The 26228-nt window shown below is 42.2% G+C and overlaps 1 protein-coding gene across 1 annotated transcript in view; it reads right to left on the reverse strand.

The window, feature by feature from the left end:
• LOC144929085 (paralemmin-1-like) overlaps positions 1 to 21859 on the reverse strand; it is a 195501-nt gene extending 173642 nt beyond the window's left edge. Inside the window, exon 1 of the mRNA XM_078852955.1 lies at positions 21544 to 21859. Within this exon, the coding sequence (XP_078709081.1) occupies positions 21544 to 21588 (45 nt within the window). The 5' untranslated portion in view covers positions 21589 to 21859. The remainder of the gene's footprint in view (positions 1 to 21543) is intronic.
• Positions 21860 to 26228: the final 4369 nt, after the last annotated feature.

The following is a 26228-nucleotide window of genomic DNA, read 5'->3' on the forward strand; positions in this document are numbered from 1 at the left end:
CAGGATAGCAGTAACAACGTTCTGATGAAAATCAACACAGGCGGGAGCTGATCCAATTCCATTCCACTGCTTCCAGTGGCTATGGATTTGAATCAGCATGCAGGCATCCCGCACTTATCCAAGCTGTAAACCCTTCTCAAAGATCTCTTTCGGAGTGAGTTTTATTGACAGAGTCGCTCGTATGGACATAAGCATGCATGCAGTACAGAAGTACAAAGACACACGTTAATGAATTGATTACACAGGCTGTACTCTTCAAACAGAATAGCTGGAGCACGACTGAAACACAGCACTCTGGGTGAGCCAGCAATTGGTTCATTATCCCGTCTGTCTTGCTCCAAGCTCAAACAATGAAAACATTTTGAAAGTGCTACAGAAAACAAGCCCTTGTTGAGATGGCTCAAGCATTTGTTGAAGAGCTCTAACTGAGAGAGGGTTTGGTTATTTTAGGGGCAAGAAAACAAAATGCAGATTAGCAAGGCTCTACATAATGGTGTGTGTGTGTGTGGGGGGCATTTTAGTGCTTCTTGATGCAGGATTGGTGCACTTGGCAAAAGTACAGTGGGCAGATACCAGACAGTCATCGAGGGGAGAGAGAACAAAGGCTAAAAACAAAGTGGTAGTGTGGTCCAGTGGGCAGGCTGCTGGGTGGCAGTCATTCTAAGCTTGGCTCAACCGCTGTGTGTCCTTGGGCAAACTGCTTCACCGTTCTGTGGACGTTTCACATGTCACCCTCTTCTCCATTGAGATGGGGACTGTCACTCACTATGTGAGTTCACACAGTGCCCGGATCTCAGCTGCACTATTCTAAACAATGAACAATAGAGATATACTACAGAACCTCTCCTATTGCCAAACCAGAAAAAAAAAACCACCATGAAATTATTCACCAGGTGCTTCACGGGCCTTCCTTTTCCTTGCTCTGAGGGCTGAGCCTCCGCACTACTGGAGGCAGAATAATAGAGTTCACAGTAGCATTTATATAGCACTTTACATCTGCAAAGCACTGTGCAAACATTAACTAACCAGTCCTCACTTACCACAGCACGCTTGTTTGGGAGTAAACCTATCCCCATTTTACAGACGGGGAGACAGACACAACATTTAAGTGACTTGACTAAGGCCCCAGAATGATTTTTTGATAGTGCCGGTGTAGCAGTTGTGTGTTCATCCCTTCTGCTCCTTTGCTTTGTCCAACAGGTCACATCACCCTCTCATAGTGACTTGACCAACTGATGCTCTGATCTCCGATGGCAAATCCAACCTTCTGATTATTTAACAAGTGTGTTTCATTAGTCAGGAGGAGGAGGAGGAGGAAACCAAACAGAACATTATTGATTAGTTTTTAATACAAAGACCTTTCCCTTCTAAGCGCGTTGCTGAGATCAGTGATTTGAAGGACACATCAGTGCAATTTGCCCCTCATTACTACGTGCGGCTTGTAGTTTACAATGCAGCTTGCAAAACTAGAGGGTTATCAACCTCAGAAAAGAGCTTGATTTCTTGCCTATAAAATGATCTGACCTTCTCCCAGCTACAGTATTTCAGTGAATGCTTGAGCTGCCACAACAGGGATTTAGTTTCTCTAATAGTTTGCAAAGCTAATGGGGTTCTGCAAGGGTGCAGAAGCCCATGCTAGTGGATCTGGATGCGGACCAGGGCCAAGGAGAGCAGGAGGAGGTAATTCTTGCTGCCCATTGGCAGTATCTGGAGTACCACCAGAGGAGGTCATTTGAGAAAAGGGACAGCTGAACCTGGGGGAGTTCAAAGGTTTATGCAATGAGCAATCTGTTTTGAGGGTTCACAAAGCTTGTTAGACTTTGTAAACCTTTTCCTCCTAACCTTTCAGCTCCGCTTGTCAACAAGGGTGAAGCTGCTTCTTTAAAAATGTGAGTTTCTGGCTAAACAGAAGCCTGTGTTGCTAACGGGGGTGGAAGACCCAGCTCGCTCTTCACTTTTGTCCTTCTCACTTCAAAATAGCTAAGCTCCAGATCTGTAGATGTTCTAAGCATTCAGAACTGCAACTGAAGTCAATGGGAGCTGTGCCTTGAACGGATCAAGTGCTGTGTAAAGCTCAGTGCTCTGAAAACCCTGGGCCCTAGGGATCTCACGTTGGACACCCAAAATTAGTGGACACTTCTGACAATTTTGGCCTCAGGTGCTCTGTGCTTCAGTTTCCCAGGTATAAAATGGGAATAATACCCTCTCATCTCACTGGAATGTACGTGAAGATAAATTCACTGATGTTTGTGAAGCACTCGGCTCCTATGGTGAAAGAACCATAGAAACACTCAGGAGGAAATTAATAATTTTGTGTTCAGGGGATGGTTTGGATGATGTGGACTAGATGACCTCCTGAGGTCGCTTCCAACCCTAATCTTCTATGATTTTAAGATGTGCATTTAACAAGACAAGGGGCACACACTGAATGAGGGGGATAAAATGAAATATTGATAATTACCCATTCGCCCTTTCTTAAAGATGTGCTACAGTCAAACAGAAATAACGAGCCTGATTCAGACTTTACTGGGTGAGGCCTGTGTTATGGAGGATGTCAGACTCTATGATCTTAATAGCTATGAAAAAAGCCTTTTTGTAGAGCTTGTAAATTGAGCAGATTTACTTTGGAAACCACTGAAAGACAATAAACCTGGAACCCCATGATGTCCTTTTTACAGTTTCTTTTCAGAGAATAAATGCCCTTTAAAAGATTAAACCATTTCCTGACTACCCAAAATTATTTTCTTTTAAAGGGAATTGAACTACTTTTTAAATAAATACAAAAACTGATTGCGATCCTAGATCATGCACCAAATACATGTACTGTCTAGCCTTAAAATTATGAACAAATACAAGTACACTGAAACGAGATTCAATCTCTCAGCTTTTTTATTTGTTGTTGCAAGAATTAGTGGCAATGCAAATACCAAAGGAATTTCAAAGAGGAATTAATTCAGGGGAATCCTATGACCTGTGTTATACAAAAGGGAGGACTAAATGATCCCAGAGGTCACTTCTGGTGTTATAATCTATGAATCTAAGATCTAGTCAGGAAGGCAGCTCCCCGCTCTCCTTTAGGTATTTGTGATAACATTAACTTTCCCAGGAGAAATACAGAGCCCTGAACTCAAGTCTTGGCAGGTCAAACTCTTTCAGGTTACTTTCAAACTGTGTTTATACATTAAAATGGCTTTGACCACAAATCTCATGGCCTTTAGAACAAAGGCATTTCTTTGATGTAGCTTTCATATAGCTGAAACTAAGACCAGCAAGAAAGAAGACAGAAGGAAGAAGATGAGGAGAGGGGAAGGCAGGAAGGGGGAGAGAAAAAAAGAAGAGAAAAGTAGAAAAGAGAGATAAGAATGAATATATATTAACTACATATCCATGACTATCTCAAGAAACGATAGAGAGGAAAATTAGAACACTTTCCTATTGTGATTTGAATGATCATCTCTTGGGAAACACTCAGATACTGAAGTAATGGGTGTCATTATGAAAACCTGGATGAACACACATGCATATATTCTGTTTGTTCTGTACTCATGAATACTCAGTCTCTCACAGGCATACTTTTCAACCCATGTCATGCTATCTGAAATTATAGTCCTTTTTAAGCAGGAGGTACTTCCTAAGGAAAAAAACTGCAACAGACAGGCTTCCACCCAACTTGAATTCCAGCTTTGTTGCTCATGTTTACTAGACTTTATGCGCTGTCTGGAATTCTATACAGTGCACAGACATCTGGTGGCTGAATAATATAACTGCAAGTAAACATACCATTATACTGTTTATGATGGAAGATCTTAAACAGCTTTTTAAATATATAGTTTTAAAAAGAATTTCACTTTGCATGACTGGCTTGTGAAACGCTAACACGTAGGCCTGAGACAGCAGGTCAATAGTAAAGGCCACATCTAATCACGTTCCAAAATGTGATGTGCTTGGCATGAAGGCATGGAATGAGAAAAGGATCTTACTGTATTCCACACAGCAGCAAGGACTCAGCCGCTGCACTTTAACACATGTTGAAATGTCTCTTATATTTACGAACTGAGACACAGTCACAAAACCCCTCCGATTTTTTTTATAGCAATCAAATCTTTCCTAGCGCCTAGTGTTGGTTAATGTCTTATCAGAACCTGCTGCCCACCCCACCAAATATAATCAATTCCTACTCCAACCTAAAATGTACAATAAGGACCTTTGTGATGGGATGCACACACCTCACACTGGGCCAGAAGGGGTTAAAGGACAGTACTGGGCCCAGGGAGCCCCACCCTTCCAGTCCTGTGGAGCATGCGCCAACTGGAGAGAGGGCTAAAAAGGGAGCAACCCAGCTCAGAAGGGGAGAGGAGGACAGACCTACCCTGAAGGCTCCTGACAAGGGTGCCGGAGAAGCCTCCTGTGGGAATAGGACTGTATGCTGAGCCTGGTTAGGGCTGATGGTCTGGTTGTCTTTTCTTTTCTTTTCACCTTCTGTTGGATGGGAAGATGAGGGAGAAGGGCAGGTGGAAGGAACTGACCCAGGGAGGGTATCTCAGAGGGCACCTTTGGGGGCCAAATGCTGTTGACCCTCCTAGGGCCCTGGGTCAAAGCAGGGTGGAGTGGGCCATAGCTGTAGGGTCAACAGCATTTGGCCCCCACTACTGCAGGGGGGACCCAAGCCACCTGCCCACCTCTGAGTAAAAGATGGCCTGGACTGCGAGACCTATCCACTAGGGGATGGTGCTAAGTGTGCTAACCACTAGGCTACCTAATCCACTGAGGACTCTATTACAGCCTGCAATGGAAAGATTCCCACTGCCTTCAGTGGGCTTTGGAGCAGGTCCTTAATGAATGACTCAGACACGAGCGAGACTGGGCAAAGAGCAAAGCTATTTTATCATCATCATTTATTATCATTCTGCCCAATATTCTGCTGCCAGTATAATTATATGCTCATCAGAAGGGCTCATTCCTACTTGATTTTCAAACTGAACCATTAAGGAAGTTTGCACTGGTTGAGCCTTTGCAGCTTTACACCTCACAGTACCAACAGAGAAACCACACCCTGGAATTCAAATACTCTTTCAGCCAGGGCAAATGGAGGTTCTTGCTGGTTTTGTCTCCGTTTGCATGGTTTCCAGCTCACAGTTAAAATCCTTCTGTCAAAGAGAAGCTACAAGAAGAGCAACAAGGCACTGGTGATGGGTTGAAAGTTTTTCCTAGGAAAATTCTTAAATGTTTCAGTTGTGGTCATCCCCGCCATGTGCACTAAAGTGGCAAAGGAGGAAAAATGCATAGAAAGTAGCACTGAAGGTGGGGGAAACAAGATTTTCAGTGGACCACATAAGTGAATGAGAACACATGAGAGCTTCTGGGTCCCGAGTGCTGTTCAAAATCTGGCCTTTTCATTCAGCTCTAGGTGGGAGTTGAGCTTCTTTGAAAACGTAGCGTGGGATGTACAACCCATGTTAGTGTGACCCTGAAATAATGGTCTGCATTACTAAAGTTACCTTTAAACTTCTGAGAATGGGTTGCAGAGGCACCCTTTGTCACCAAGCCACCGAATGATCAAGACCACAAGCCAAAGTCTGGGAGTGACAGCAAAAAATACAAATGTATTTGTATTTAATATTTGATCTATTAAAAGGATGCCCAGAAATCACAGAACATCGACTAACAAAAATAAAACCACCGAGATGTCAACTCATTTAAAAAAGGAATCCATCTAGCCCTTAAGTAAAACTCATCCATTCAAGGTGTCATCCTTAGCTAAAAGCATGAGCAAAATCTGTAAGCCATGCAGCATGCCTTGAGGGTTAACATAATCTGGCCATGTCAGACCAATCCGGGAAAGTGAACAATACAGCCAAAGGCCTCACTCCTTATTTCTCGTCACTAGAAAATTACACTGAGTTAGAAGATGGTCTTCAGGAGTTGGGCTAACTAATATGTTGACAATGGCTTTTCAGTCAGTGCAGATAAGGGAAAGTCATGTTCAGGATTGTGCCAGCTGGCCATATGTAAATCCTTTGGGGGCAATAGCTGGCTCATAGCATGCTAACCATGGCCTATTTGAAATGACGGAAAAGCTGTAGTCAAGACTGTGCAACCCCCAGGCAAACCTGAGTTCTGTTCAGTGTGCCCAGGGGCATGTGCTTTTAGGGAGGATGGGAGCGAACCTGGGGAACATCTTCATTTCTTTTTTTAATTATAGGTAAGGATGGAGGTGGTACCACTTGGCAAACAAACTGATATGCAGGTGTAGATGCTGGAGGTGTTTACGCTTCGTTCCTGAAAACAATACTGAATCTATTGATATAATAGCACAGTGTCTAGCTTGTATAGTTTGACAATAGGGTGGGGTGACAAAGACCCTGTAATGTTACCTGGAGGTATCATTCCCAGGGAAAATACCTGCCATTTGGTGCAATTTGATCCATTCCAAAGGCAATAACTTTGCTCTTTAGAAGTGTTTTTATGGCCCCCGGGGATATATCATCTCAGGCCAGGATCATTTAGCAGAAGCAAGAGAAGGAGTGATTCCATCAGAGGCACAGAAATGACCCCAACTCTACCTTCAGTTTGGTGGCAAAATTTTAACAAAGGGGTCCCAAGAACTCATTGCTGCTGTGCATACTTCCTCTCCCAGTACTGGCCCAATCTTAAGATAAATTTGAGATGAATTGGAATTAATTTGCAAACTGGATACAATTAATTTAGGCTTGAATAGAGACAGGGAGTGGATGGGTCATTACACAAAGTCAAACTATTTTCCCATATTTATTCCCCCCCTCTACTGTTCCTCAGACGTTCTTGTCAACTGTTGGAAATGGCCCAGCTTGATTATCACTACAAAAGGTTTTCCCCGCCCCCCCCCCACACTCCTGCTGGTAATAGCTCACCTTACCTATCACTCTCCTTACAGTGTGTATGGTCACACCCATTGTTTCATGTTCTCTATGTATATAAATCTCCCCACTGTATTTTCCACTGAATGCATCCAATGAAGTAGCTCACGAAAGCTTACCCTCAAATAAATTTGTTAGTCTCTAAGGTGCCACAAGTACTCCTTTTCTTTTTGCAAATACAGACTAACACGGCTGCTACTCTGAAACCTGTCAATGGCTATACAAGTAATAAAGGGCTGGATCCAAAACCTAATGAGTCTTTGGATCAGGCCCCATAGACAACACACAGTACAATGGATTCCCTACGCTGATACAGGTTCCTTGGTGCTACTGTAATAATAAATACTAACAACAACTATGTGTATATATTCAAAAACATTTCCCTTTTGAGTATTGTGCAGCAGATAATTTAATTAAGGTAGGTGGTAACTGGATACATGCACCTTGCAGCGTACGGCACTCGGTTAATCTGATGATAACTTTTGTAGTACTGTCCACTCCCAAGTAATCTACACTTTACAATCGCTCTCGCTGCTGTCATAAAGAGACGACAGCTGCGTGGCTTTCTGCAGAAGGCATAAAAGTTGCTAAATTGTTCCTTCTCTAACAATAAATTACATGGCAACCTTGCTTTTAATCTCTCTCCCTGAGTTTAACCTCTTGCCTTTGAATGCATAGCCATTCCTTATATAGACCTCAGTGCTTTATTTTACATAAAGCACTATACACCACTGTGTAGAAAATGAACACATCTGAAGCACTGATAGCTGAGTAATATAGTGTCCCTGATGGGTCTGGAAGCATCTGTATACAAACACCATATACATGGAACTTGGGGACTTTTTAATTTCACACCACCGGCTCCATACTCACCTCCTCTAGCTTAAACCCTCTGCCAATTGGCAGCTGCTCTATTATTAAACCTTCTAGGTAGGCTCAGCTCCACCCACCTAACTGTTCTCTGAGGATCCTGATAAACGAACTTGGCACACAAAGCGCTCAAAATAAAATCATCTGTGTAAACACATCAGAATGCTGGTTATATGCAACACCCTCAGCTTCACACAGCCCTAAAGGGCAGCAGCTAATAGACTAGACCTGGCTCCCTCCAAAACCAGCCTCCCCGGCCAGATCGATTGTTTGCTTTTTTGCACTGCAGAGAGTTTGTTTTTATTGGAGGGAGGGAGAACTCCTCACTTGCCTCCAGCACTGAACCCCACTGTAAGTCAGCTAAGTAACAAAAAGCATCTGTGCAAGAAGAACTGTATATTGCCACTGTGGTATTGCCAAAAGGTCATGCTCATTTCACTGCCACAAAACCATGTAGGCTGTGGTTAACCCTTGGAAGACAAATTATTTTAATAACATGGTTTTGCCAAATGCCTTTTCTACACCAGGAAAACTATGATCTGCATCAGTGATAGATCGGGGTCGCAATATTCCTAGATCTCAATTCTGAAAAACAACCCTGTTTGGAACAACACTTAAACATGTGCTTAACTTCCATTGTAGTCAACAGGACTTAAGCTAAGCATGTGCTTAACTGCTATCCTAAACAAGGATGTAGGAGATCTGGGTTTAATTCCTAGCTCTGCCATGGGTTTGCTGGGTGACCTTGGGCATGTCACTTCCCTCCCTGTGCCTCAGTTTCCTCCTCTGTAAAATGGTGAAAATGGTGCAGGCCTCCTTTGTAAAGTGCTTTAAGATCTATGGATGAAAAGCACTATACTTACAGGCTTAAGAGGTAAGTATTATTATTATAATTATTTTATTGAGCATGTGGTTAAGTGCTTTTCTGAATTAGAGCTCTAGTCCAGATGCACCAAAGTGAAAACGTCTCTGTCTTGATGGTGTCTGCACTTTGCCTGGACTTGGTCAATAAATCTTGCTAATTTGCTCTGATTGCAAATCAGGCTGTGCTCACAAAATCAGCACAAGGTTTGATATGATGGATGGTCTCTGCCACAGACAGAACTAACCCTGGAAGAGGAAGGGCACTGCAGGTCAGGATTGACAGGGTGCTGTTGCCCCACAGGTTGCCCCAGCCTTGAAATTAATAGACAGCAGGTTTAAAACAAACAAAAGGAAGTATTTCTTCACACAACACACAGTCAACTGGTGGAACTCCTTGCCAGAGGATGTTGTGAAGGCAAATACCATAACAGGGTTCAAAAAACAACTAGATAAATTCATGGAGGATAGATCCATCAATGGCTATTAGCCAGGATGGGCAGAAATGGTGTCTCTAGCCTCGGTTTGCCAGAAGCTGGGAGTGAGTGACCGGAGATGGATCCCTTGATGATTATCTGTTCTGTTCATTCCCTCTGGGGCACCTGGCACTGGCCACTGTTAGAAGACAGGATACTGGGCTAGATGGACATTTGGCCTGACCCAGTAGGGCCATTCTTATGTTCTTGTCTCACTATAAACATTCCTCTGCGTCCATCATGTTTAGCCATTACAACCCTGAAGTAAAGCACAGTAGCTCCAGCCAGCGAAGGCAGAATTACACCTAGTACTAGAGATTCTCACCATTTTCCAAAAATTCAAATCTTCATCACTCTCTTTTCACAGAACATTTAGAAAAAAATTCACCAAAATCTTTCACCAGTTTTCACCCACCTTTACCTAAAGTTATTTAAAATGGAGACTGTATTAAACTGAGGGCAAGTTTTGCAGATCCTGGATTGATTTCTATTAAATCCTTTCATGCAAACAATACTAGGGCTGTGATCTTAGGCTAGCGTAGGCCTAAACTGTGTGCTAGTGATGGGTGAAATTTAGATGGTATTGTATGGCTAAATCCTGGAGATTTGGCTCTATCTGGAAACTGTGTTGGAAAATTCCTGTGAGCTGGTTTGTTTCTACTGCTTCCTAGCTTATATGAAAAATGCGACAGTAGTATTTTCGCGTCGTATGTCCATTTTTGCTGCTGCGTGTGTAAACGTTTTTAAAAGCATAATACAAATTCAAAACCAGCAAAGTTAACCTTACTTTTTCAAACCCCACAACAGTTTTGGGTTGTTGTAGGATTAAGATTTGGGCAAAGGTTGCAGGGTTTGTTATTCAATCCAAACATCCTTGGTGCTTCACAGAATCCAGAAACCAGGATGATATACTGTCTTGGTCCTATGGCTGTTTTCTGGGGAAATCTTGCCTGTGAAGCCAGCCAACGGATGCTATGTTTTACATTTCATGGAGATGCGCTCTGAAGGAAGACTCATCATACTTTATGCAAGTGCAGACATAACACTTCCTCTCCTACATTTAATTCCCACCGAGGCGCACTGGCTTGGGCTTAGGCAGAGCATTATTCATTGAGATATGGTTTGTGATGGCAGTATGGTATACACACACCAAACCCATTCTTGGAATATCTGTAACAGGATATGGGCTCCATGACATGCTTTTAACACCATCATGCATTCCTCATGAGAGAGTACCTCAGAAGGCTGTTATAGTCCCAATGGCAATCCAGCTTCACTTCTTTGGACATCAAAAAAATCACACACATCTCACAAAAGGGCCACTCCCGAGACATAAAAAAATACAAATACAGAACATCTTCTGTTCCTAAGGTTGTCCTGGACAAAACAAATTTATGGCTTGAAACCCGGGGTTCTAGAAGGCTAGTTAGGATTAATCGGAGCAGTGAATGCATGTTGAAAACATGACAATGAGAGAAAAGAAGGCCAGAGAAAAATGGGTTAAAATGTGTAGCTGTGAGAGTCAGACTAAACTTCATTGCTACTTTGAGGGAGGGGGTGTGTACTCATAGAATCATAGCAGATTAGGGTTGGAAGAGACCTCAGGAGGTCATCTAGTCCAAGCCCCTGTTCAAAGCAGGACCAACACCAACTAAATCATCCCAGCCAGGGCTTTGTCAAGCTGGGCCTTAAAAACCTCTAAGGATGGAGATTCCACCACCTCCCTACTTTGCAGCCCTGATCCAGGAAAGCACTTAAGCATGTGCTCAACTTTAGGCAGGGGTTTAAAACCCTTGGAAGACACTGGGACTTAAGCACATGCTTAAAATAAAGCATATGCCTAAGTGCTGTCCTGAGTAGAACTTGCTTTCCTGAATCACAGCCTGAGGAACCAGCTTATGATTGATCATGACTAGGCCACATTAATGATTAAGCGAAACTGCCAATTTAGGTCATATGACCTCAACCCCTGGGATTCAAATTTTTATGTATAGCAACGTATTCTAAAATGCCTTGCAAACTTGATAAGAAAAGTGAAAAGAGAATGAACTCAGGCACAAAATCTACTCACCCAGTTTTCAGCAGGATGTAATAGGGGATGATGATAAAAAAAAGTATTTTGCTAGCCCATTAGAAAAGTTACTTGACTTGAATGAACAGAAATTTGGAAAGCTGAAAAATGACACTCTGCAGAAATTCTGAATTGTGTGTAGGTATGAAAAGGTTATTCCTAAAAAATCAGATTCAGAATATGAATTCCAGACTAGAAAAAAAATCACTGATTCCACTGGTATTTCACATTTACTAGAGGGAATCTCTCAAACCAACAGAATCTTCAAAACAGAATTAACTTTTTTTTTTTATAGTGCAGCCACCACATATCTTTCTACATTTTACATCTCTATACACAATCAATCTGACCTATATTTCTGGAAAACCCCAACAATTTTATGAATGTTATTTTAAAGAGCAATGTATTCTTAACTTTAATTCCACTTTAAGGCTCAGGGTGACTAAAAGCTCCTCTACAGGCTAGGCTGGCAAAGCATATACATTCTCATGTGCAGTTCACTCAGTCTACCAGTTCATATAATCCCTTGAACACAAGGGAAGATGTGAGCTCCACCATCACAGTTTGTAGGGTTTGTAATTATCATGAGCATTACTGATGAAACAGTCTCACTGAAGTTACAAGCCCATAGATTTATAGATTTTAAGGGCAGCAGGATCCATTAGGTAACATAGCCTGATCTCCTGTACAACACAGGGCCAGGAATGTCATCCAGTTACCCCTGCACTGAGCCCAATAACTTGCATATGACTAAAGCATATCTTCAAGGTATCCAGTCTTGATTTGAGGATGTCCAAGATTGATACAGATTGCTCTGTATGACTGTCCTGTCCTCAGTGTTATTAACCATTCCACCAATCTTTGTGTATCCACACATTTTATCAACAGTCGTCGTATATTCACGTCCAGATTATTGATAAAAATATTGAACAGTGTCAGACCTAGTTCTGGTCCCAGCACAAACACACTAGAAACATCTCATTCGATGGTATGCCCAGTTTTTGAGATTGGTCAAATAGCCAGTTCCTAATCTATTTAACGTGTGCTTTACGGATATTGTTTAGTACTAAATCTTTAATCAGAATGTTGTGCAGGACCAAGTCAACTGCCTTACAAAAATCTAAGTGTAATGTATCAATACAGTGAACTTTATCAAACGTGTAATTGCATCAAAAAATATCATGTTGTTTGACAAGACCTATTTCCCATAAAACCAGATTGACTGGTACTAATTATATTCCCATCCTATAAACTCTTTGAGGCCAGTCCCTATATGGGGATCTGCCCTCATGGACTCCTGCTGCAATCCATAGGATTCCACACAAGTACAGGAATTGTGCCAGTGGATCCCACCGCTGGATTGAAGTTCACTGCCTTCTCAAGTAGGTGAGCATGACAAGACAAAACAAAACAAAACCCCTCCCCTCCGCACTGTAATAAAACACACACACACATACACACACTCACAAATCAAAGGAAGAGTTAAGGTCAGTAATATAAAGCAAAGCTAACACCCTCATCGAAAAATCCTATTGAATAAGGATGAAATAAATAGTGGTCTATAGAAATGCAACAATGTTCTGAATGAAATTACTCTAAAAATTGATCAAATTGAAGAGAAAATGGTAACCTCTCTCTAGTTCTTCTTTCTTTTTTTAAAGTATCCAGTAGAGATCTACAGCAGAAATTTCATCTTCTATTAAATTATAGAAGACGATTAAAAAAGCGAATAGAAAATTTATCATTGCTAAAGACTCAATCTTAACAGCACTTGCAAACAGGAATAATTCCATTTAGTCCAATGGAACTAATGGTATGCCAAATACCACTCACATGTACATATGTGTTTACAGAGTGGGAGCCTTAGATGGAGAGCTCACTGAGAGACTGCATTATAGTTTTACAGCTATTATATATTTTACCTATCCTCAACTAGGAAGTGGTTGATGCATATACTGGTGGTCTGTGACCCAATCAGGAAATGCAATTGAGTAAGATGGCCAATATAAGGTGGTCTTTAGCCTAAAGCAGAGGGTGGATGGGGATAGAATTAAGTTTGAAAGTTTCATTGTGAATTTCCTGAGTTTCTAGCATTTAGGGTTTTTCAAACTCTCACAAGATCTTTATTCATAATTCTTATACAAATTAAAACATTCTTAATAGTGACATTTGGATTTTGAGACTGGCCACAAAGTGGTAGGTAGTTTTCAAGTATGCACAATATATCTTTCTATGTATACATATACACTGTATGTGTGTGTATATATGTATATATATATAGCATCACTCCAGAGCAGTGGACGTGAACCACGGACACTGGGAACTGTGGGTGGCCGTGCAAATGTAAACAAACTGTCTGGCAGCCCGCCAGCGGATTACCCTGATGGGCAGCGTTCGGCCCATGGGCCGCAAATTGCCCACCACTGCTCCAGAGACTATAGTATCTTGTCCTCCCACATACTAATTCATCCACCTTCCAACTAAGAGCCAGTGAGTCTAATCTGGACACACGGCAAACTCCAGTATACCTACACTAGAGTCCATTACTTTCACCCTTCAATATGTCTGCTCCAGACACATTATAGAGATTCCCCTTTTCCCTGTCCAATGTACATGTACCAGCCAGAGTCCCCAGAGAATCTCATACACTTGAGCAGGGGAGCTACTTCTGCTCCTCTCTTCACAGAAGGCAGAGAGGAGCTGATTGATGGGACACCACTGTGTGTCAGCCTTCTCTCACTTCAGGCAATTTAAAATTTCCAGCTCCCACCACCACCCGCCAACAACTTCGTCAAACCAGACAAGCAGCCCCATGTATATATGCACCCAGTGCATCTCCTCTTCCTTCTCCCATCCACTCTGGGTCCTGCATGCTGCACAGAAACCAGGCATCAGTGATCACCCAATGACCGATTTGAGGTTCCTTCTCAGCACAGTGTTCAAATCACGCCTTTAATTTATCCTGATTCACTCACAAGACCTCAATATACCTGATATAGGCTGGAAGCATGGTTGCTGGTTCTATCATTAAGCAACTACATTTCACACGACTCACAGGGCATACTTGAATTTCATGTGACAACAGAGGAGCATCTCCAATCGATAGCAGGGACAAGAGGCGAAAAAGACAAGGTTGGTGTGGGGATTTACAAAACCACCACCACTCTGGGTCAGACCAATGGTCCATCTAGCCCAGTATCCTGTTTTCCAACAATGGCCTGTGACAGGTGCTTTAGAGGGATTGAACAGAACAAAGCAATTATTGAGTGATCCATCCCAAGTCGTCCACTCCCAGCATCTGGCAGTCAGAGCCTTAGCCATCTTGGCTAACAGTCACTGATTAACCTATCCTCTATCTTTTTTGAACCCAGTGATGCTTTTAGCCTTCACAACATCCCCTGGCAATGAGTTCAACAGGTTGACTGTATGTTGTGAGAGAAGTACTTCTTTTTGTTTGTTTTAAACCTGCTGCCTATTAATTTCATTGGGCGACCCTGGTTCTTGTGTTATGTGAAGACATAAATGACACTTCCTTATTCAGTTTCTCCACACCATTCATGATTTTATATAGACTTCTATCATATCCCCCCTTAGTCGTCTCTTTTCTAAGCTGAACGGTCTGTCTTTTTAATCTCTCCTCATAAGGAAGCTGTTCCATAACCTAATCACTTTTGTTGCCATTCTCTGTACCTTTTCCAATTCTAATACATCTTTTTTGAGATTGGGCCACCAGAACTGCACCCAGTATTCATGGTGTGAGCGCACCATGGATTTATATAGTGGTATTATGATATTTACTGTCTTCTTATCTCTCACTTTCCTAATGGTTCATAACATTCTTTTTTTTTTTTTGACTGCCACTGGACATTGAGCGGATGTTTTCAGAGAACTATTCATAATGACACCAAGATCTCTTTCTTGAATGGTAACAGCCAATTTAGACCCCATCTTGTATGTATTATTGGGATTATGTTTACCAATGTGCATTACTTTGCACTTATCAACACTGGTTTTCATTTGCCATTTTGTTGCCCACTCTTCCAGTTTTGCAAGATCCCTTTGTAACTCTTTGCAGTTAGCTTTGGACGTAGCTACCTTGAGTGATTTTGTATTGTCTGCAAACTTTGCCATCTCGCTGTCTATCCCTTTTTTCCAGATCATCTATTAATATGTTGAACAGCACTGATCCCAGTACACATCTTTGGGGGACCCCATTATTTACCTCTCCATTCTGAAAACTGACCATTTATTCCTACTCTTTGTTTCCTGTCTTTTAACCAATTACTGATTTATGAGAGGACCTATCCTCTTATCCCATGACTGCTTACCTTGCTTAAGAGCCTTTGATGTGGGACCTCGTCAAAGGGAAGGTCTACACTGAAAACACTGCTGCAGTGCAACTGTGCCGTAGTGCTTCAGTGATGATTCTGCTATGCCGATGGGAGAACTTCTTCTGTCAGCGTAGTTAATTTCCTCAACGAGAGGTGGTAGCTACGTAGATGGGAGAAGCCCTCCCATTGACATAGTGCTGTCTACACATGGGGTTAGGTCATTTTAACTGTGTCGCTCAGCAGTGTGGATTTTTCACAGCCCTGAGCAATGTAGTTATACCAGCATAAGTTTATTGTGTAGACCTGGCCAAAGGCTTTCTGAAAGTCCAAATACACTATATCAACTAGATGTCCCTTATCCATATTTGCTGAGAACCTCAAAGAATTCTAACAGATTGGTGAGGCATGATTTCCCTCTACAAAAACCATGACTCTTTGCCAACAAACCATGCTCATCTATGTGTCTGATAACTCTGTTGTTTACTACAGTTTCAATCAATTTGCCTTGTACTGAAGTTAGGCTTACCATCCTGTAATTGCAAGGACTGCCTCTGGAGCCTTTAAAAAAAACCAACCAGTGCTGCATTAGCTATCCTCCAGTCATATGATACAGAGGCTGATTTAACCAATATATTACTTAGCACACCTAGCAGTTCTGCAGTTTTGTATTTGAGTTCCTTCAGAATGCTTGGGTGAATACCATCTGCCTTGGTGCTTTATTGCTGTTTAATTTATCGATTTGTTCCAAAGCCTTCTCTATCGACACCTCAACTGGGGACAGTTCCTCAGCTTTATCACCTAAAAAGAATGGCTGAGTGTGGGAATCTCCCTTGTAGCCTCTGCAGTGAAGACTGATAGCAAAGAATTAATTTACCTTCTCTCCAATGGCTTTATCTTCTTTGAGTGCTCCTTTAGTACCTTGATTGTCCAGTGGTCCCACTGATTGTTTTGCAGGCTTCCTGCTTCTGATGTACTTAAAAAGTGTGTTGCTGTTAATGTGTGTGTCTTTTGCTAATTGCTCTTCAATTTTTTTTTTGGCCTGCCTAATTATACTTTTACCTTTGACTTGCCAGAGTTTATTTTCCTTTCTATCTTCTTCCATAGGATTTGACTTCCGATTTTTAAAAGATCCATTTTTTGCCTTTAACCACCTCTTTTATTCTGTTTAGCCATGGTAGCATTTTTTGGTCCTCTTACTATATTTTTTTTTATTTGGGGTATGCATTTATCTTGAGCCTCTCTCATTGTGATCTGAATTGCAATAATTTTTGCCTGGCAGTTTATACATGGAATATATATATAAGCAAATGCATATACATTTATATCATTACACGATGATGACAACCATGTCATAGATTGTGGAACCATGTAATAAATTTCAGAGCTACACGATTAATTTATCCACCATGTGATAAATTACTAGCCTCACCTGTTCTCTACCCACTAAATCCACCTCCTCTGGGATGACTAACATTCCAAACTTCTGAGCAGCATAAGGCAGCCATCATTATTTAAAATGCCACAAAAATGTTTCCTTCTTTCATCCAAATTTTACCAGTCCCTCTTCACAAAAAATGCACTAATCCAAGACCAAGGATTAGCGTTATTCAATAAAGTCTGAAATCTGCTGAACTATATAAATCTCCTGTTCTAGCTCATATAAGCAGAAATCCATCCTTCCAACCTCTTGCTTTATAAAGTACCTCCATACCATACATACTGCATACATTTCCGCTTCATTTGTGTTAGAAGACAGCTTGTGTTAAGCAATCGATTTTTGTCAGTCCCTTGAATAGTTGCTTAGATAGGACTCAATGTACATATGTACGTTGTGACAAAGCTCTGTCCTTGTCTCCGTAGGTCCCGTGTTTCCTGGTGGATTTCGCTAGTCTCAGAGGCTCACTGTGACCCTCCACATAACCCTTCTCTCTCTAGAAACAAGGGTCACCGTCTACTGAGCCATTTTCATCATAAGCCAGCAAGGGAGGTGAGGAGAAGTTATCCTTCCTTGCACAGTCTCTGTTGTCTCCCAATCTCAGTGATTAATCAGGGGGCAAAGTGGGGGGGAGTACGGGCCCACCCTGTACTCCGGGCTCCAGCCCAGGGATCCTAATAGTATCAGCTATGGTAGCTGACCTTTTAGAAACATGACATCTACAATTCCCTGGGCTACTTCCCCCACAGCAGCCCTCACTTCCTCACACTCCACTTTACCCTTACCTCAGGGCCTCCTTCCTTGTGCCTGGTATGGTGTGTACTACTCAGCCTCTCCAACAGCGCAACTTCCTCCCACACCCACCTGACTAACTGGGAAGCTTTTAACTAGTTTCAGCCAGCCCCTGATTGGCTTCAGGTGTCCCAATCAACCTAGCCTTCTCCCTGCCTTCTGGAAAGTTTTTAATTGGCCCCAGGTGTCTTAACTGACCTGGAGCAGCTGCCATTTCACTTATCTGGGTACCAGGGATTTGTTTAGCCTGGAGCTAATATACCCATCTCCCACTACTTTTCTATAGCCACCTGGCCTTGCCCCATCACAACGTATAAAAATACATGATGGTATAGCGTGGTATAAAGGTTTTATCACGGTCTGTTTGGGAAGACCATGTTACTCACAAGTTGCAAAAATCACACAGAAGTTCTATCAAAGGAGTGCTAAGAAAAGTTTCACATCACTCCAGATCATCCTGTGTTCTCACTATGCCACAAACAGTATTTTACAGAGAAAAACGGTTTCAGAAATGTAGAGAATTAAAAAAAGTTATCTTACCATTATGTGGCCCCTATCCCCATAGTATCTGAGCACCTTACAACCTTTAATGTAGTTCTCCTCACAACAACCTGTGAGGAAGGGCAGTGTTATAATCCCCATATCCCAGGTGGGAAACAGAGCAAAGTGACTTGCCCAAGGTCACACCTGTGGCAGAGTAGGGAATTGTACCTGGTCTACCAAGTCCTAGACTAGTGCCTTAACAAATAGACACTCTTTCCTCCCAAAATTGTACTCCTACCCTGCTCACAATGTAGGGTCAGAGCCATAGAAATTTGTTTCTAACTGTGAGAGCTCACAGGTTTAAAACTGCAATTAATTTGATTGATAGGAAACCATCAGGTTTCTGGCAAGAATATTCACAATTCCAAATTTGAAATTTGTGTTCCTTCAATATTCTGCAATAATCACTTAAAAGTCACTATTTCTGTGAAATAGAAACCTGGATTTATGCAGGAAATAGCCCAGCTTGATTGTCATGCACATTGTGTAAAGAGTTGTCACTTTGGATGGGCTGTCACCAGCAGGAGAGTGAATTTGTGTGGGGGGGTGGAGGGTGAGAAAACCTGGATTTGTGCTGGAAATCACTTTAGATAAGCTATTACCAGCAGGACAGTGGGGTGGGAATAGGTATTGTTTCATATTCTCTGTGTATATATAAAGCCTGCTGCAGTTTCCACGATATGCATCTGAGGAAGTGAGCTGTAGCTCACGAAAGCTTACGCTCAAATAAATTGGTTAGTCTCTAAGGTGCCACAAGTCCTCCTTTTCTATTTCTGTGAATGTTCCACACAGTAAATTTGTTTACGGGATTGTCCATCTAAGCAATCACAAAAGGGGTGTGATCATAGTCCAAGTGAATTTGTTTAGAAACTGTAATGACCGTGCAAGGAATTTTTCTCCCAGCATTCACTCAGCTCTAGTAATAATGCACAGTAGTAGGTCTTTGCCCACCTGAAACAGACACTGGAACTTGGTTAAAATATTTTCTCCTGACTTTTCCAGTGAGCTGAACTGAAATCCTGCATCCCTCTTTTCTGAGGCACCATTTAAGTTTGGCTGATCCTCCTAATCATATTGGATAGGCCCAGCAAATCAGGAACATAGGAGAAATGCTCTGTGACTTATGCCACGTGAGCCATCCTGATGAACCAAGCTCACATTCGAAACACACTCTGATTGACATTCTGATAACATTTACAAATATTCAGCTGGAGCAGTAAAGTTCCCCAAAAGCTAACATGGACAACTTGTTGACATGCAGAACCTTTGAACAAACCACTGAGGGCTTGGGGTGCAGTCCGAACACAAAGCAAGACCAAATTTGAATACTTTTGTGGTTCAAGTTGAACTGTGTTCAATCTACTTTGAGTCACTGATCACATTCTTCTTCACCACCAGTGTCTTCAGCTAAAAGCACGCCATAATGTAGTGTATACAGAACATAGGGGTCCAGATCCATCATTGCCTGCCCTTTGTCCAGTCATTTACCAAATTATCCGGTAAAAATTTTACTCCCACTTTGTAGCGGTGCAAACGAGGATACGACGTGCAGGGCAATGGAAAGAACCTGACTCAAAGGCTTGGGCTAGTGCCATTCTTAGGCACGCCCTTTCTTATGTACAGTACCACACACTACTGGGAACAGGGAACACTGGTTAGCCCTGAATAACTCAATGATGGCATGAAGCAGCGGTAATACAAAGACAAAGAAGGATTTTTAAGATCCTCATATATAATTGCAATACATTTTGGAGCAATGCAGCGTAAATTCTCCAAGTTTGGCAGCACAAAGCCTCCAGGAAGAATATGTGAGTGGGGAAAGCTGAGAATTAACCCTTTCATGGCCTAAAGGAGCACTATTAATACTTTGATGAAAGGAACTGTTAATGCCTCGACCTGTAGAATACTTTGGCCCACTATTTCTTTTTAAATCAGCTACTTCTCTCTGTTAAAACATTCAACACGTTAACCCATAATATCTTCCCCCTCTCCCTTAAATGGAAACATCTGATCTTTTCCAGGAAACATTTTAGAGGAACAAGTATGTAGTTTATAATATTTCTGGTTATTTTAAATATACACAGGCCTATTAGCAGATTAACGGACCTAAGAAAAACAACCTGGTACGGCAGCAGCAGCCATTCCTCTGTCTACAAAGGAAATGTATAACCCAGCTGTGGCTAAGCTATAGTGAAACACAACATCTGTTGATCATTGGCAACACGCTGGCAGGGGCTCCTAAAATGCAAGCAGGCTCAGTCGGTTTGTGCCTCTTCACTTCAGACCTGAAACGTCCAGCCGCCTGCATACACTGCACCATCCGACCCCACAGATTTGCTGAATTAGCATGTCGACCATCCCAACCACCCCCCCAAAAAACTTACCTAAATGTCATATTGAACACGGTCAAGGTTATGTGGGCTTAGTGGGTGGACAAAGGTCATGGAAATATGGCGCTTTTGATATCATTTATTCGCTTTAATAATAGCGACCTGATGTTTTCCACTGTAAGCACAATTATATTTTTGAAAAATCTGGGGCCAAATCCTCAGCTGCTCTCATTGGCTGTAGCTCCGCTGAAGTCAAATGGCGCTATCCCCATTTGCATCAGCTTAGACTCTAGCTCCCTGTGTGGCTGATTTTAATATCAAGGAGGAAAATAAAAGTTTAGACTAAAATGGGCCACAATTCTGCACTAACTTTGCCCCAGCAGCCCCCATGGGCATAAGTCATTGGAGAATTTCGCTGAAGGCATTTGAAAAAGCTAGTTAAAAATGATTAGCAATCACCTGCCTTCTTGACTTGATTCTGTTGGCTTTTTTAAAAAATAAGAACTATTTTCTTCAGTAAAAGCCTCCCTGCACTTGAGCCCTCTAGTTTAACTTCTTATTCTGCTTAGCTAATGCTCCAACAGCGTGAGAATATTTTTTAAAGCAAACTACTGATGCTCTCTTCCAACCACCTCCCTCCCCATTTATTCCTCCTGTTCTTCCCTTTCATCTGTCTTATAAGCATGCCACCATTCATGGGTTTGGCACACGTCAGGATGAGAGAGCATCCTAACTCTCCTCATTACCAGCAAAATCACATAAAAACAACCTTTAATCAGTTGTTTGATAAGGAGGAAAAGGGAGAACTCTCTGCTGAAAACTTCTCCAAAACCACCCTGTCTAAATGCTGCCCAGCTACTGTGCAGGAATCCTTGGACTTCATCACTCACAGCTCCCTATTCACAGACAAAAGAGCAAGTAAAATGAAACTGACTTACTGCTATGGCTTGCAGCCTTTCCTTGTGCAATTCTGCCTCCGCCATCCTGGAGAAAAGGACACAGAGGAAAAAAAAAATAAAACAAAACAAAGCACTGCAGTCACCCAGGGAAGCTGAGTTACACCACAGAGTATTTGCAAAGAAAGCTGTGCTCTTTTACAGGAGTCAACCCCTTTTGGAGGCGCTGCAGACTGGCTTACGAGAGGATCATTTTAGAAACTGGACCAGTGCCTGCCTGCCTGTCTCCCAGCTGGACTGCTAACTGCATTTCATTGCTGCTTCTGTGTGCTGTTGCTGTCACACAAGCCATGTATGTGCTCCAAAAGCAGCTGAGCACAGGGATCGCTCGCATGGCTGTAATTTTTTCCCTTGACGTCTCAGCTCATTTGCTCCTCCTATGGAGTGTTGGGTCATGACAGGAGCTCGACATCAATAGTGTGCATAGTAATCAGAACCTGCATGAATGCAGCAGAGACAGCTGTACCACAGCATGCCCTTAAAACAGGGGCTCCAGGGCGAGGGGGACAGAAGGAATTCACCAATCCGGAGCTATTCAAGAGCGAGCCATGGCAAACCTGAGATCTAAACGGGTTTGGCTAGAGAAAAGGAGATTGTTTTAGCGACTAGAGAGAAACAATACATAGGTAGACATTCAGAGTATAGCACGAGAGTGTGAGACTGCCATTATAATATGGCATGTTTAAAGAGGGGACTCTTCAGGAGCCTAGCTCAGAGAGTAGGGAATACGATGAAGCCCACATACTGTATATACAGATCACACACACAGAACCACTATCTTAAAGAAAGTTAAGGTTGCAAAGTCAAGCACTCAAAAGTGGGGGCAAAGTATGCAATAATGTCATTAACGACTGTATCATAATGCCGATGCTCCAGGAGACTGAATTAAAATTGTGCAGGCAGCCTTAATTCTCGCGATTCCTAATTTTCGCATACTTGGCTTTGCAACCATTCGACATAGGAAATTACACACGTAATATAAAACTAGGTTTAAAAAAAGAAAAGAAAAGAAAAGAAAATCGGACGAAAAAATGGAAATTCCATTGTGCAGCATCCATACTGCTGCTCCCCCATCCCACGATTCATCAGCAGGCCACAGACCTCTGCCACTTGAGCTAATGGAGTAACTGATAGCATCAGTAAGTTGGCATCCTCTATGTGGACCAGCATCAGAGAGGGATGAGACACATATTTTGCCCCTGAGTTTCACATATATTTGCGGACAGCAGAGGAATTCTGAGATGTAAAAAAAAAAATGAAATAAAAATTCAGCTTGTGGCAAACTTCCCGCATGGAAAATTTCAGCCCAAACAATTAAAATCTTGCAAAGTTAAAAGCAGCTGAAAACAGGTTCTTATAATGGGAAATGTCAGGCAGCCTTAAGCATAGGCCACGTTACCAGCTCTGCCTATGGTAGATCTGCTCTTTGAGCAGGGGTGTGATTTCCAGCTCAGATGGACATACACTTGCTACCTCTGATTAAGCTAATGCACTAAAACTAGAATGTAGCCCTGGCAGCTCGACCAGCAGGAGGGGTTAGTGGCCTCGAGTATGTACCCGTCTGAGACCCTGGGCCCGTACTCAGGGCAGGAAGTCTGCTTGCTAGCCCACTCATGCGGCCACAGCTACAGTCCGATTTTAAGGCACTCACTCAAAGAAAGCGATCATGAGTAGGTCTTCCCGAGCTGGGAATCAAACCCCCCTGCTCCCAAGCTTGAAATGTAGACATGCACTCCATCACATTTAAGGGCATGTCTGCACATGTGTCTCGGGTATGCATGTCTTTTCTTTTGAGTACTTACAACCTGGAATAACAAAAATAGGCAACAGAGTAGGTGCCTCAATTTTTGGATGACCAGCTAGTTTAATTATTAGAAGTGCTGAGCACCTGCAACACAGTGACAGCTCAGGGTGCTTGAAACCTCTGAAATCACACCTGAGATGTACTCAGACACCTGAGATGGGCCCAAAACGGAGGCAGGCAAATTTGATGGCCACCGTTGAAATTGTGCCTGATCACTGCACGTGAAAAGGTGCACTTCGCTTTTAGAAAAGGTATCAGAGGTGGTGGCATGTACACACTGTGCTTCAAGATTAAATGCTCCTTATTAGAAAGGGTCTAGAACAACACAGTAAACAGAAGCATAACTTTTTGCTTAGCCGTAGCTCTATGAAATATAGCCCTTCAGATAGGAAAATGCACTGAACATGAGATACTCTTGGTAACTTATACGCAACGGGCAAGGTTTTACTGCCCTCTCCCTTAAAACCCAACATTATTTACCTACAGAGGTTACCTTTCAAACAGGTGACAGACACTTGGTGTGGAATCAGTCAGTAATTCCAGTTTAATAGGGGACTTGTTCCTGTTCAAACAATCTTAGCTATTAAGCACAACTCGGGATCTTGGAAAATTCAGTAATTTTTTAATTCTTCAAGCCCTTTCAGCATCTTGTTTTTCTCCAGAATCTCATCCTCAGTCATGGCCCCCACATGTTTCTGACATGACTACAGTCTGTTTTGAAATACCCAGTCATGCTGCAGACAGATATACGTCTACCTTCCTGCTGATGCGCAGGGAAAGTATGTGGGTAACTCCTGTTAACCTTACTGGGAGTAATGTGATTAAATCTTTTCCACCACCACCGCTGAATCTTGATGGCAGGCTTAGCCCCCAGGGAAGAATTCAGCTGTCAGTTATACCCAGTGAAGCCAATGGAGTTCAGTCAGGTCAGCTCTGTGTGGAATTTGAGAAATCAAATCTTCATCCACATGAAGCCTTGCAATGGGACAGAGTCAAATTAGACTGCAAAAATATACCACAGGAAGCTCTCCTTCCCTTATAACCCCAATTCAGCAAAGAACTTAAGCACATACTTAAGTGCATTAAAATTAATGGTATTTTAGCACAGGCTTACGTGCTTTGATGAGCCAAGGCCTTCTTATCATCATCAGCATCATCATGGCAAATCCCAAACAGGCATAGCCTTCTTGCAGATCGGGAACCACCTGCACCTATCTCTAGCTACGTCCTTAAGCACATGTTCAATTTTATTTGACTGACTGAGATAGGCAGACATACTGCCCTGAAGTAAGCACCCTGCAAAAATAAATGTTATTGACAAGAAAAAACAAACAAGTACCAGAGATTTTATTTGTTTTTTTATATATATATGGAAACTTTAAGGTCATTTAATAGCTGGATGAGTCTCTGCACAGTCTCTGCACATTATTATTGAATTAATAATACGCTGGACCTCATTTTAGTAATGGAAGTTCTAATGTGAGTAGGGGCCATCAGTTTACAGGGACTGAGGTATCCTTTTGTTTTACACTATCCCACTATCTGCAGCAGCAACCACATCAAGAATATCACCCTAATCTGCAGTAACATTATTGCTCTGCTTCTGGCAGATTGTGCAAGTCAGAGACTCAGGCGTGAACAGACTCACAAGCTAGAGAACCCCACCTTCTTCGGTCATGAAATGACAATCTTCATTACCGTGATAATATTCCTTCTTGCACCTTTTCACCCACTTCCAATTCCAGATCTCATCACCAACAGCAAAGCATGATAACTGCAGCTCAGTCACTGATCTGTTAAGTACTCTACTTTAGCATTTTTAGCCTCTGTTCCATAAAACCGCATCCCATGTATGTGTGGGGAGAGAGGGCTTGGGGGGGAAGGGAATAGAAGCGATTGCTGGGGTGATCCGGATCAAAGAGGAATGTGCTGTGGTATTATATATCCAGACAGCAAGCTCCCTCTAAGTTGCAAGAGTGATAGCCAAGAGGTGTGCGCATGTCACAAAATAAGATATGCCCCAGTGCGATTTCTATGGATTCTTGGATGCCCCTGAGTCCAAGTCGGATGATCTCTGCCTGATTAAGTCTTGCAAGAGAACTGGGCCCTAATTAAATTTGCTGATCAGAGTTTATTTAAATAGAGGAGAAGATAAAATTGCTTGCAAACACAAGAGCAGGGAGGACAGGGAGGGGAAGAAGAAAAGACGGAATCAGCAAAGGTATAAGGCAGTGTCGATGTTGGTCAGTTCTTCCGCTGATGTGGTTTTTCAGAGTCTCACACGGAAGCTTTCCACCTTCACATTCCTTCCAGGGCACGGAAATGTATTCAGAGCAAGAGGGGGAGATGTCCTCAACTAAACCAGGTAACACCGACAGCATTTTGATCATGAATATGCGGTCAAGTTTGGGTTGTTTTGCTCCACAGCTGGAACCAGCAGGGGTCCACAAGCACAAGCATAGGGAACAACAACGAAAATAGTAACACTTCAACAGTATTCTCAACAGTGATTGTCACAATGTTCAAAGAAAGATATAGAAATGCCTGAATAATAATACTTAGCTCTTTTAGAATACCTTTACGTTTTAGATCTCAAAGCACTTTGCACGGAAAGATACATATTCTTTTTTTATATCGATTCTTATTGAAAAAAAATCCCAGGTTTTACAAAAAGTATTAGGTTTTTTCCCAGATTTCTGCCCTACTTTTGTATCATTCAAATATATAAAAAATAATTTGTTTTATTAGGAAAATAGAATACATTGCATGAGATGTATGTTGTACTATAATACAGTAGTGTGTATATGCAAAGCTGCCTGTTGAAGCAAGGTTATGTATTAGTCTAGAAGATACACACAATAAA

The sequence above is a fragment of the Lepidochelys kempii genome, chromosome 5 (genome assembly GCF_965140285.1).
Source record: "Lepidochelys kempii isolate rLepKem1 chromosome 5, rLepKem1.hap1, whole genome shotgun sequence".
Classification (NCBI taxonomy): Eukaryota; Metazoa; Chordata; order Testudines; family Cheloniidae; genus Lepidochelys; species Lepidochelys kempii.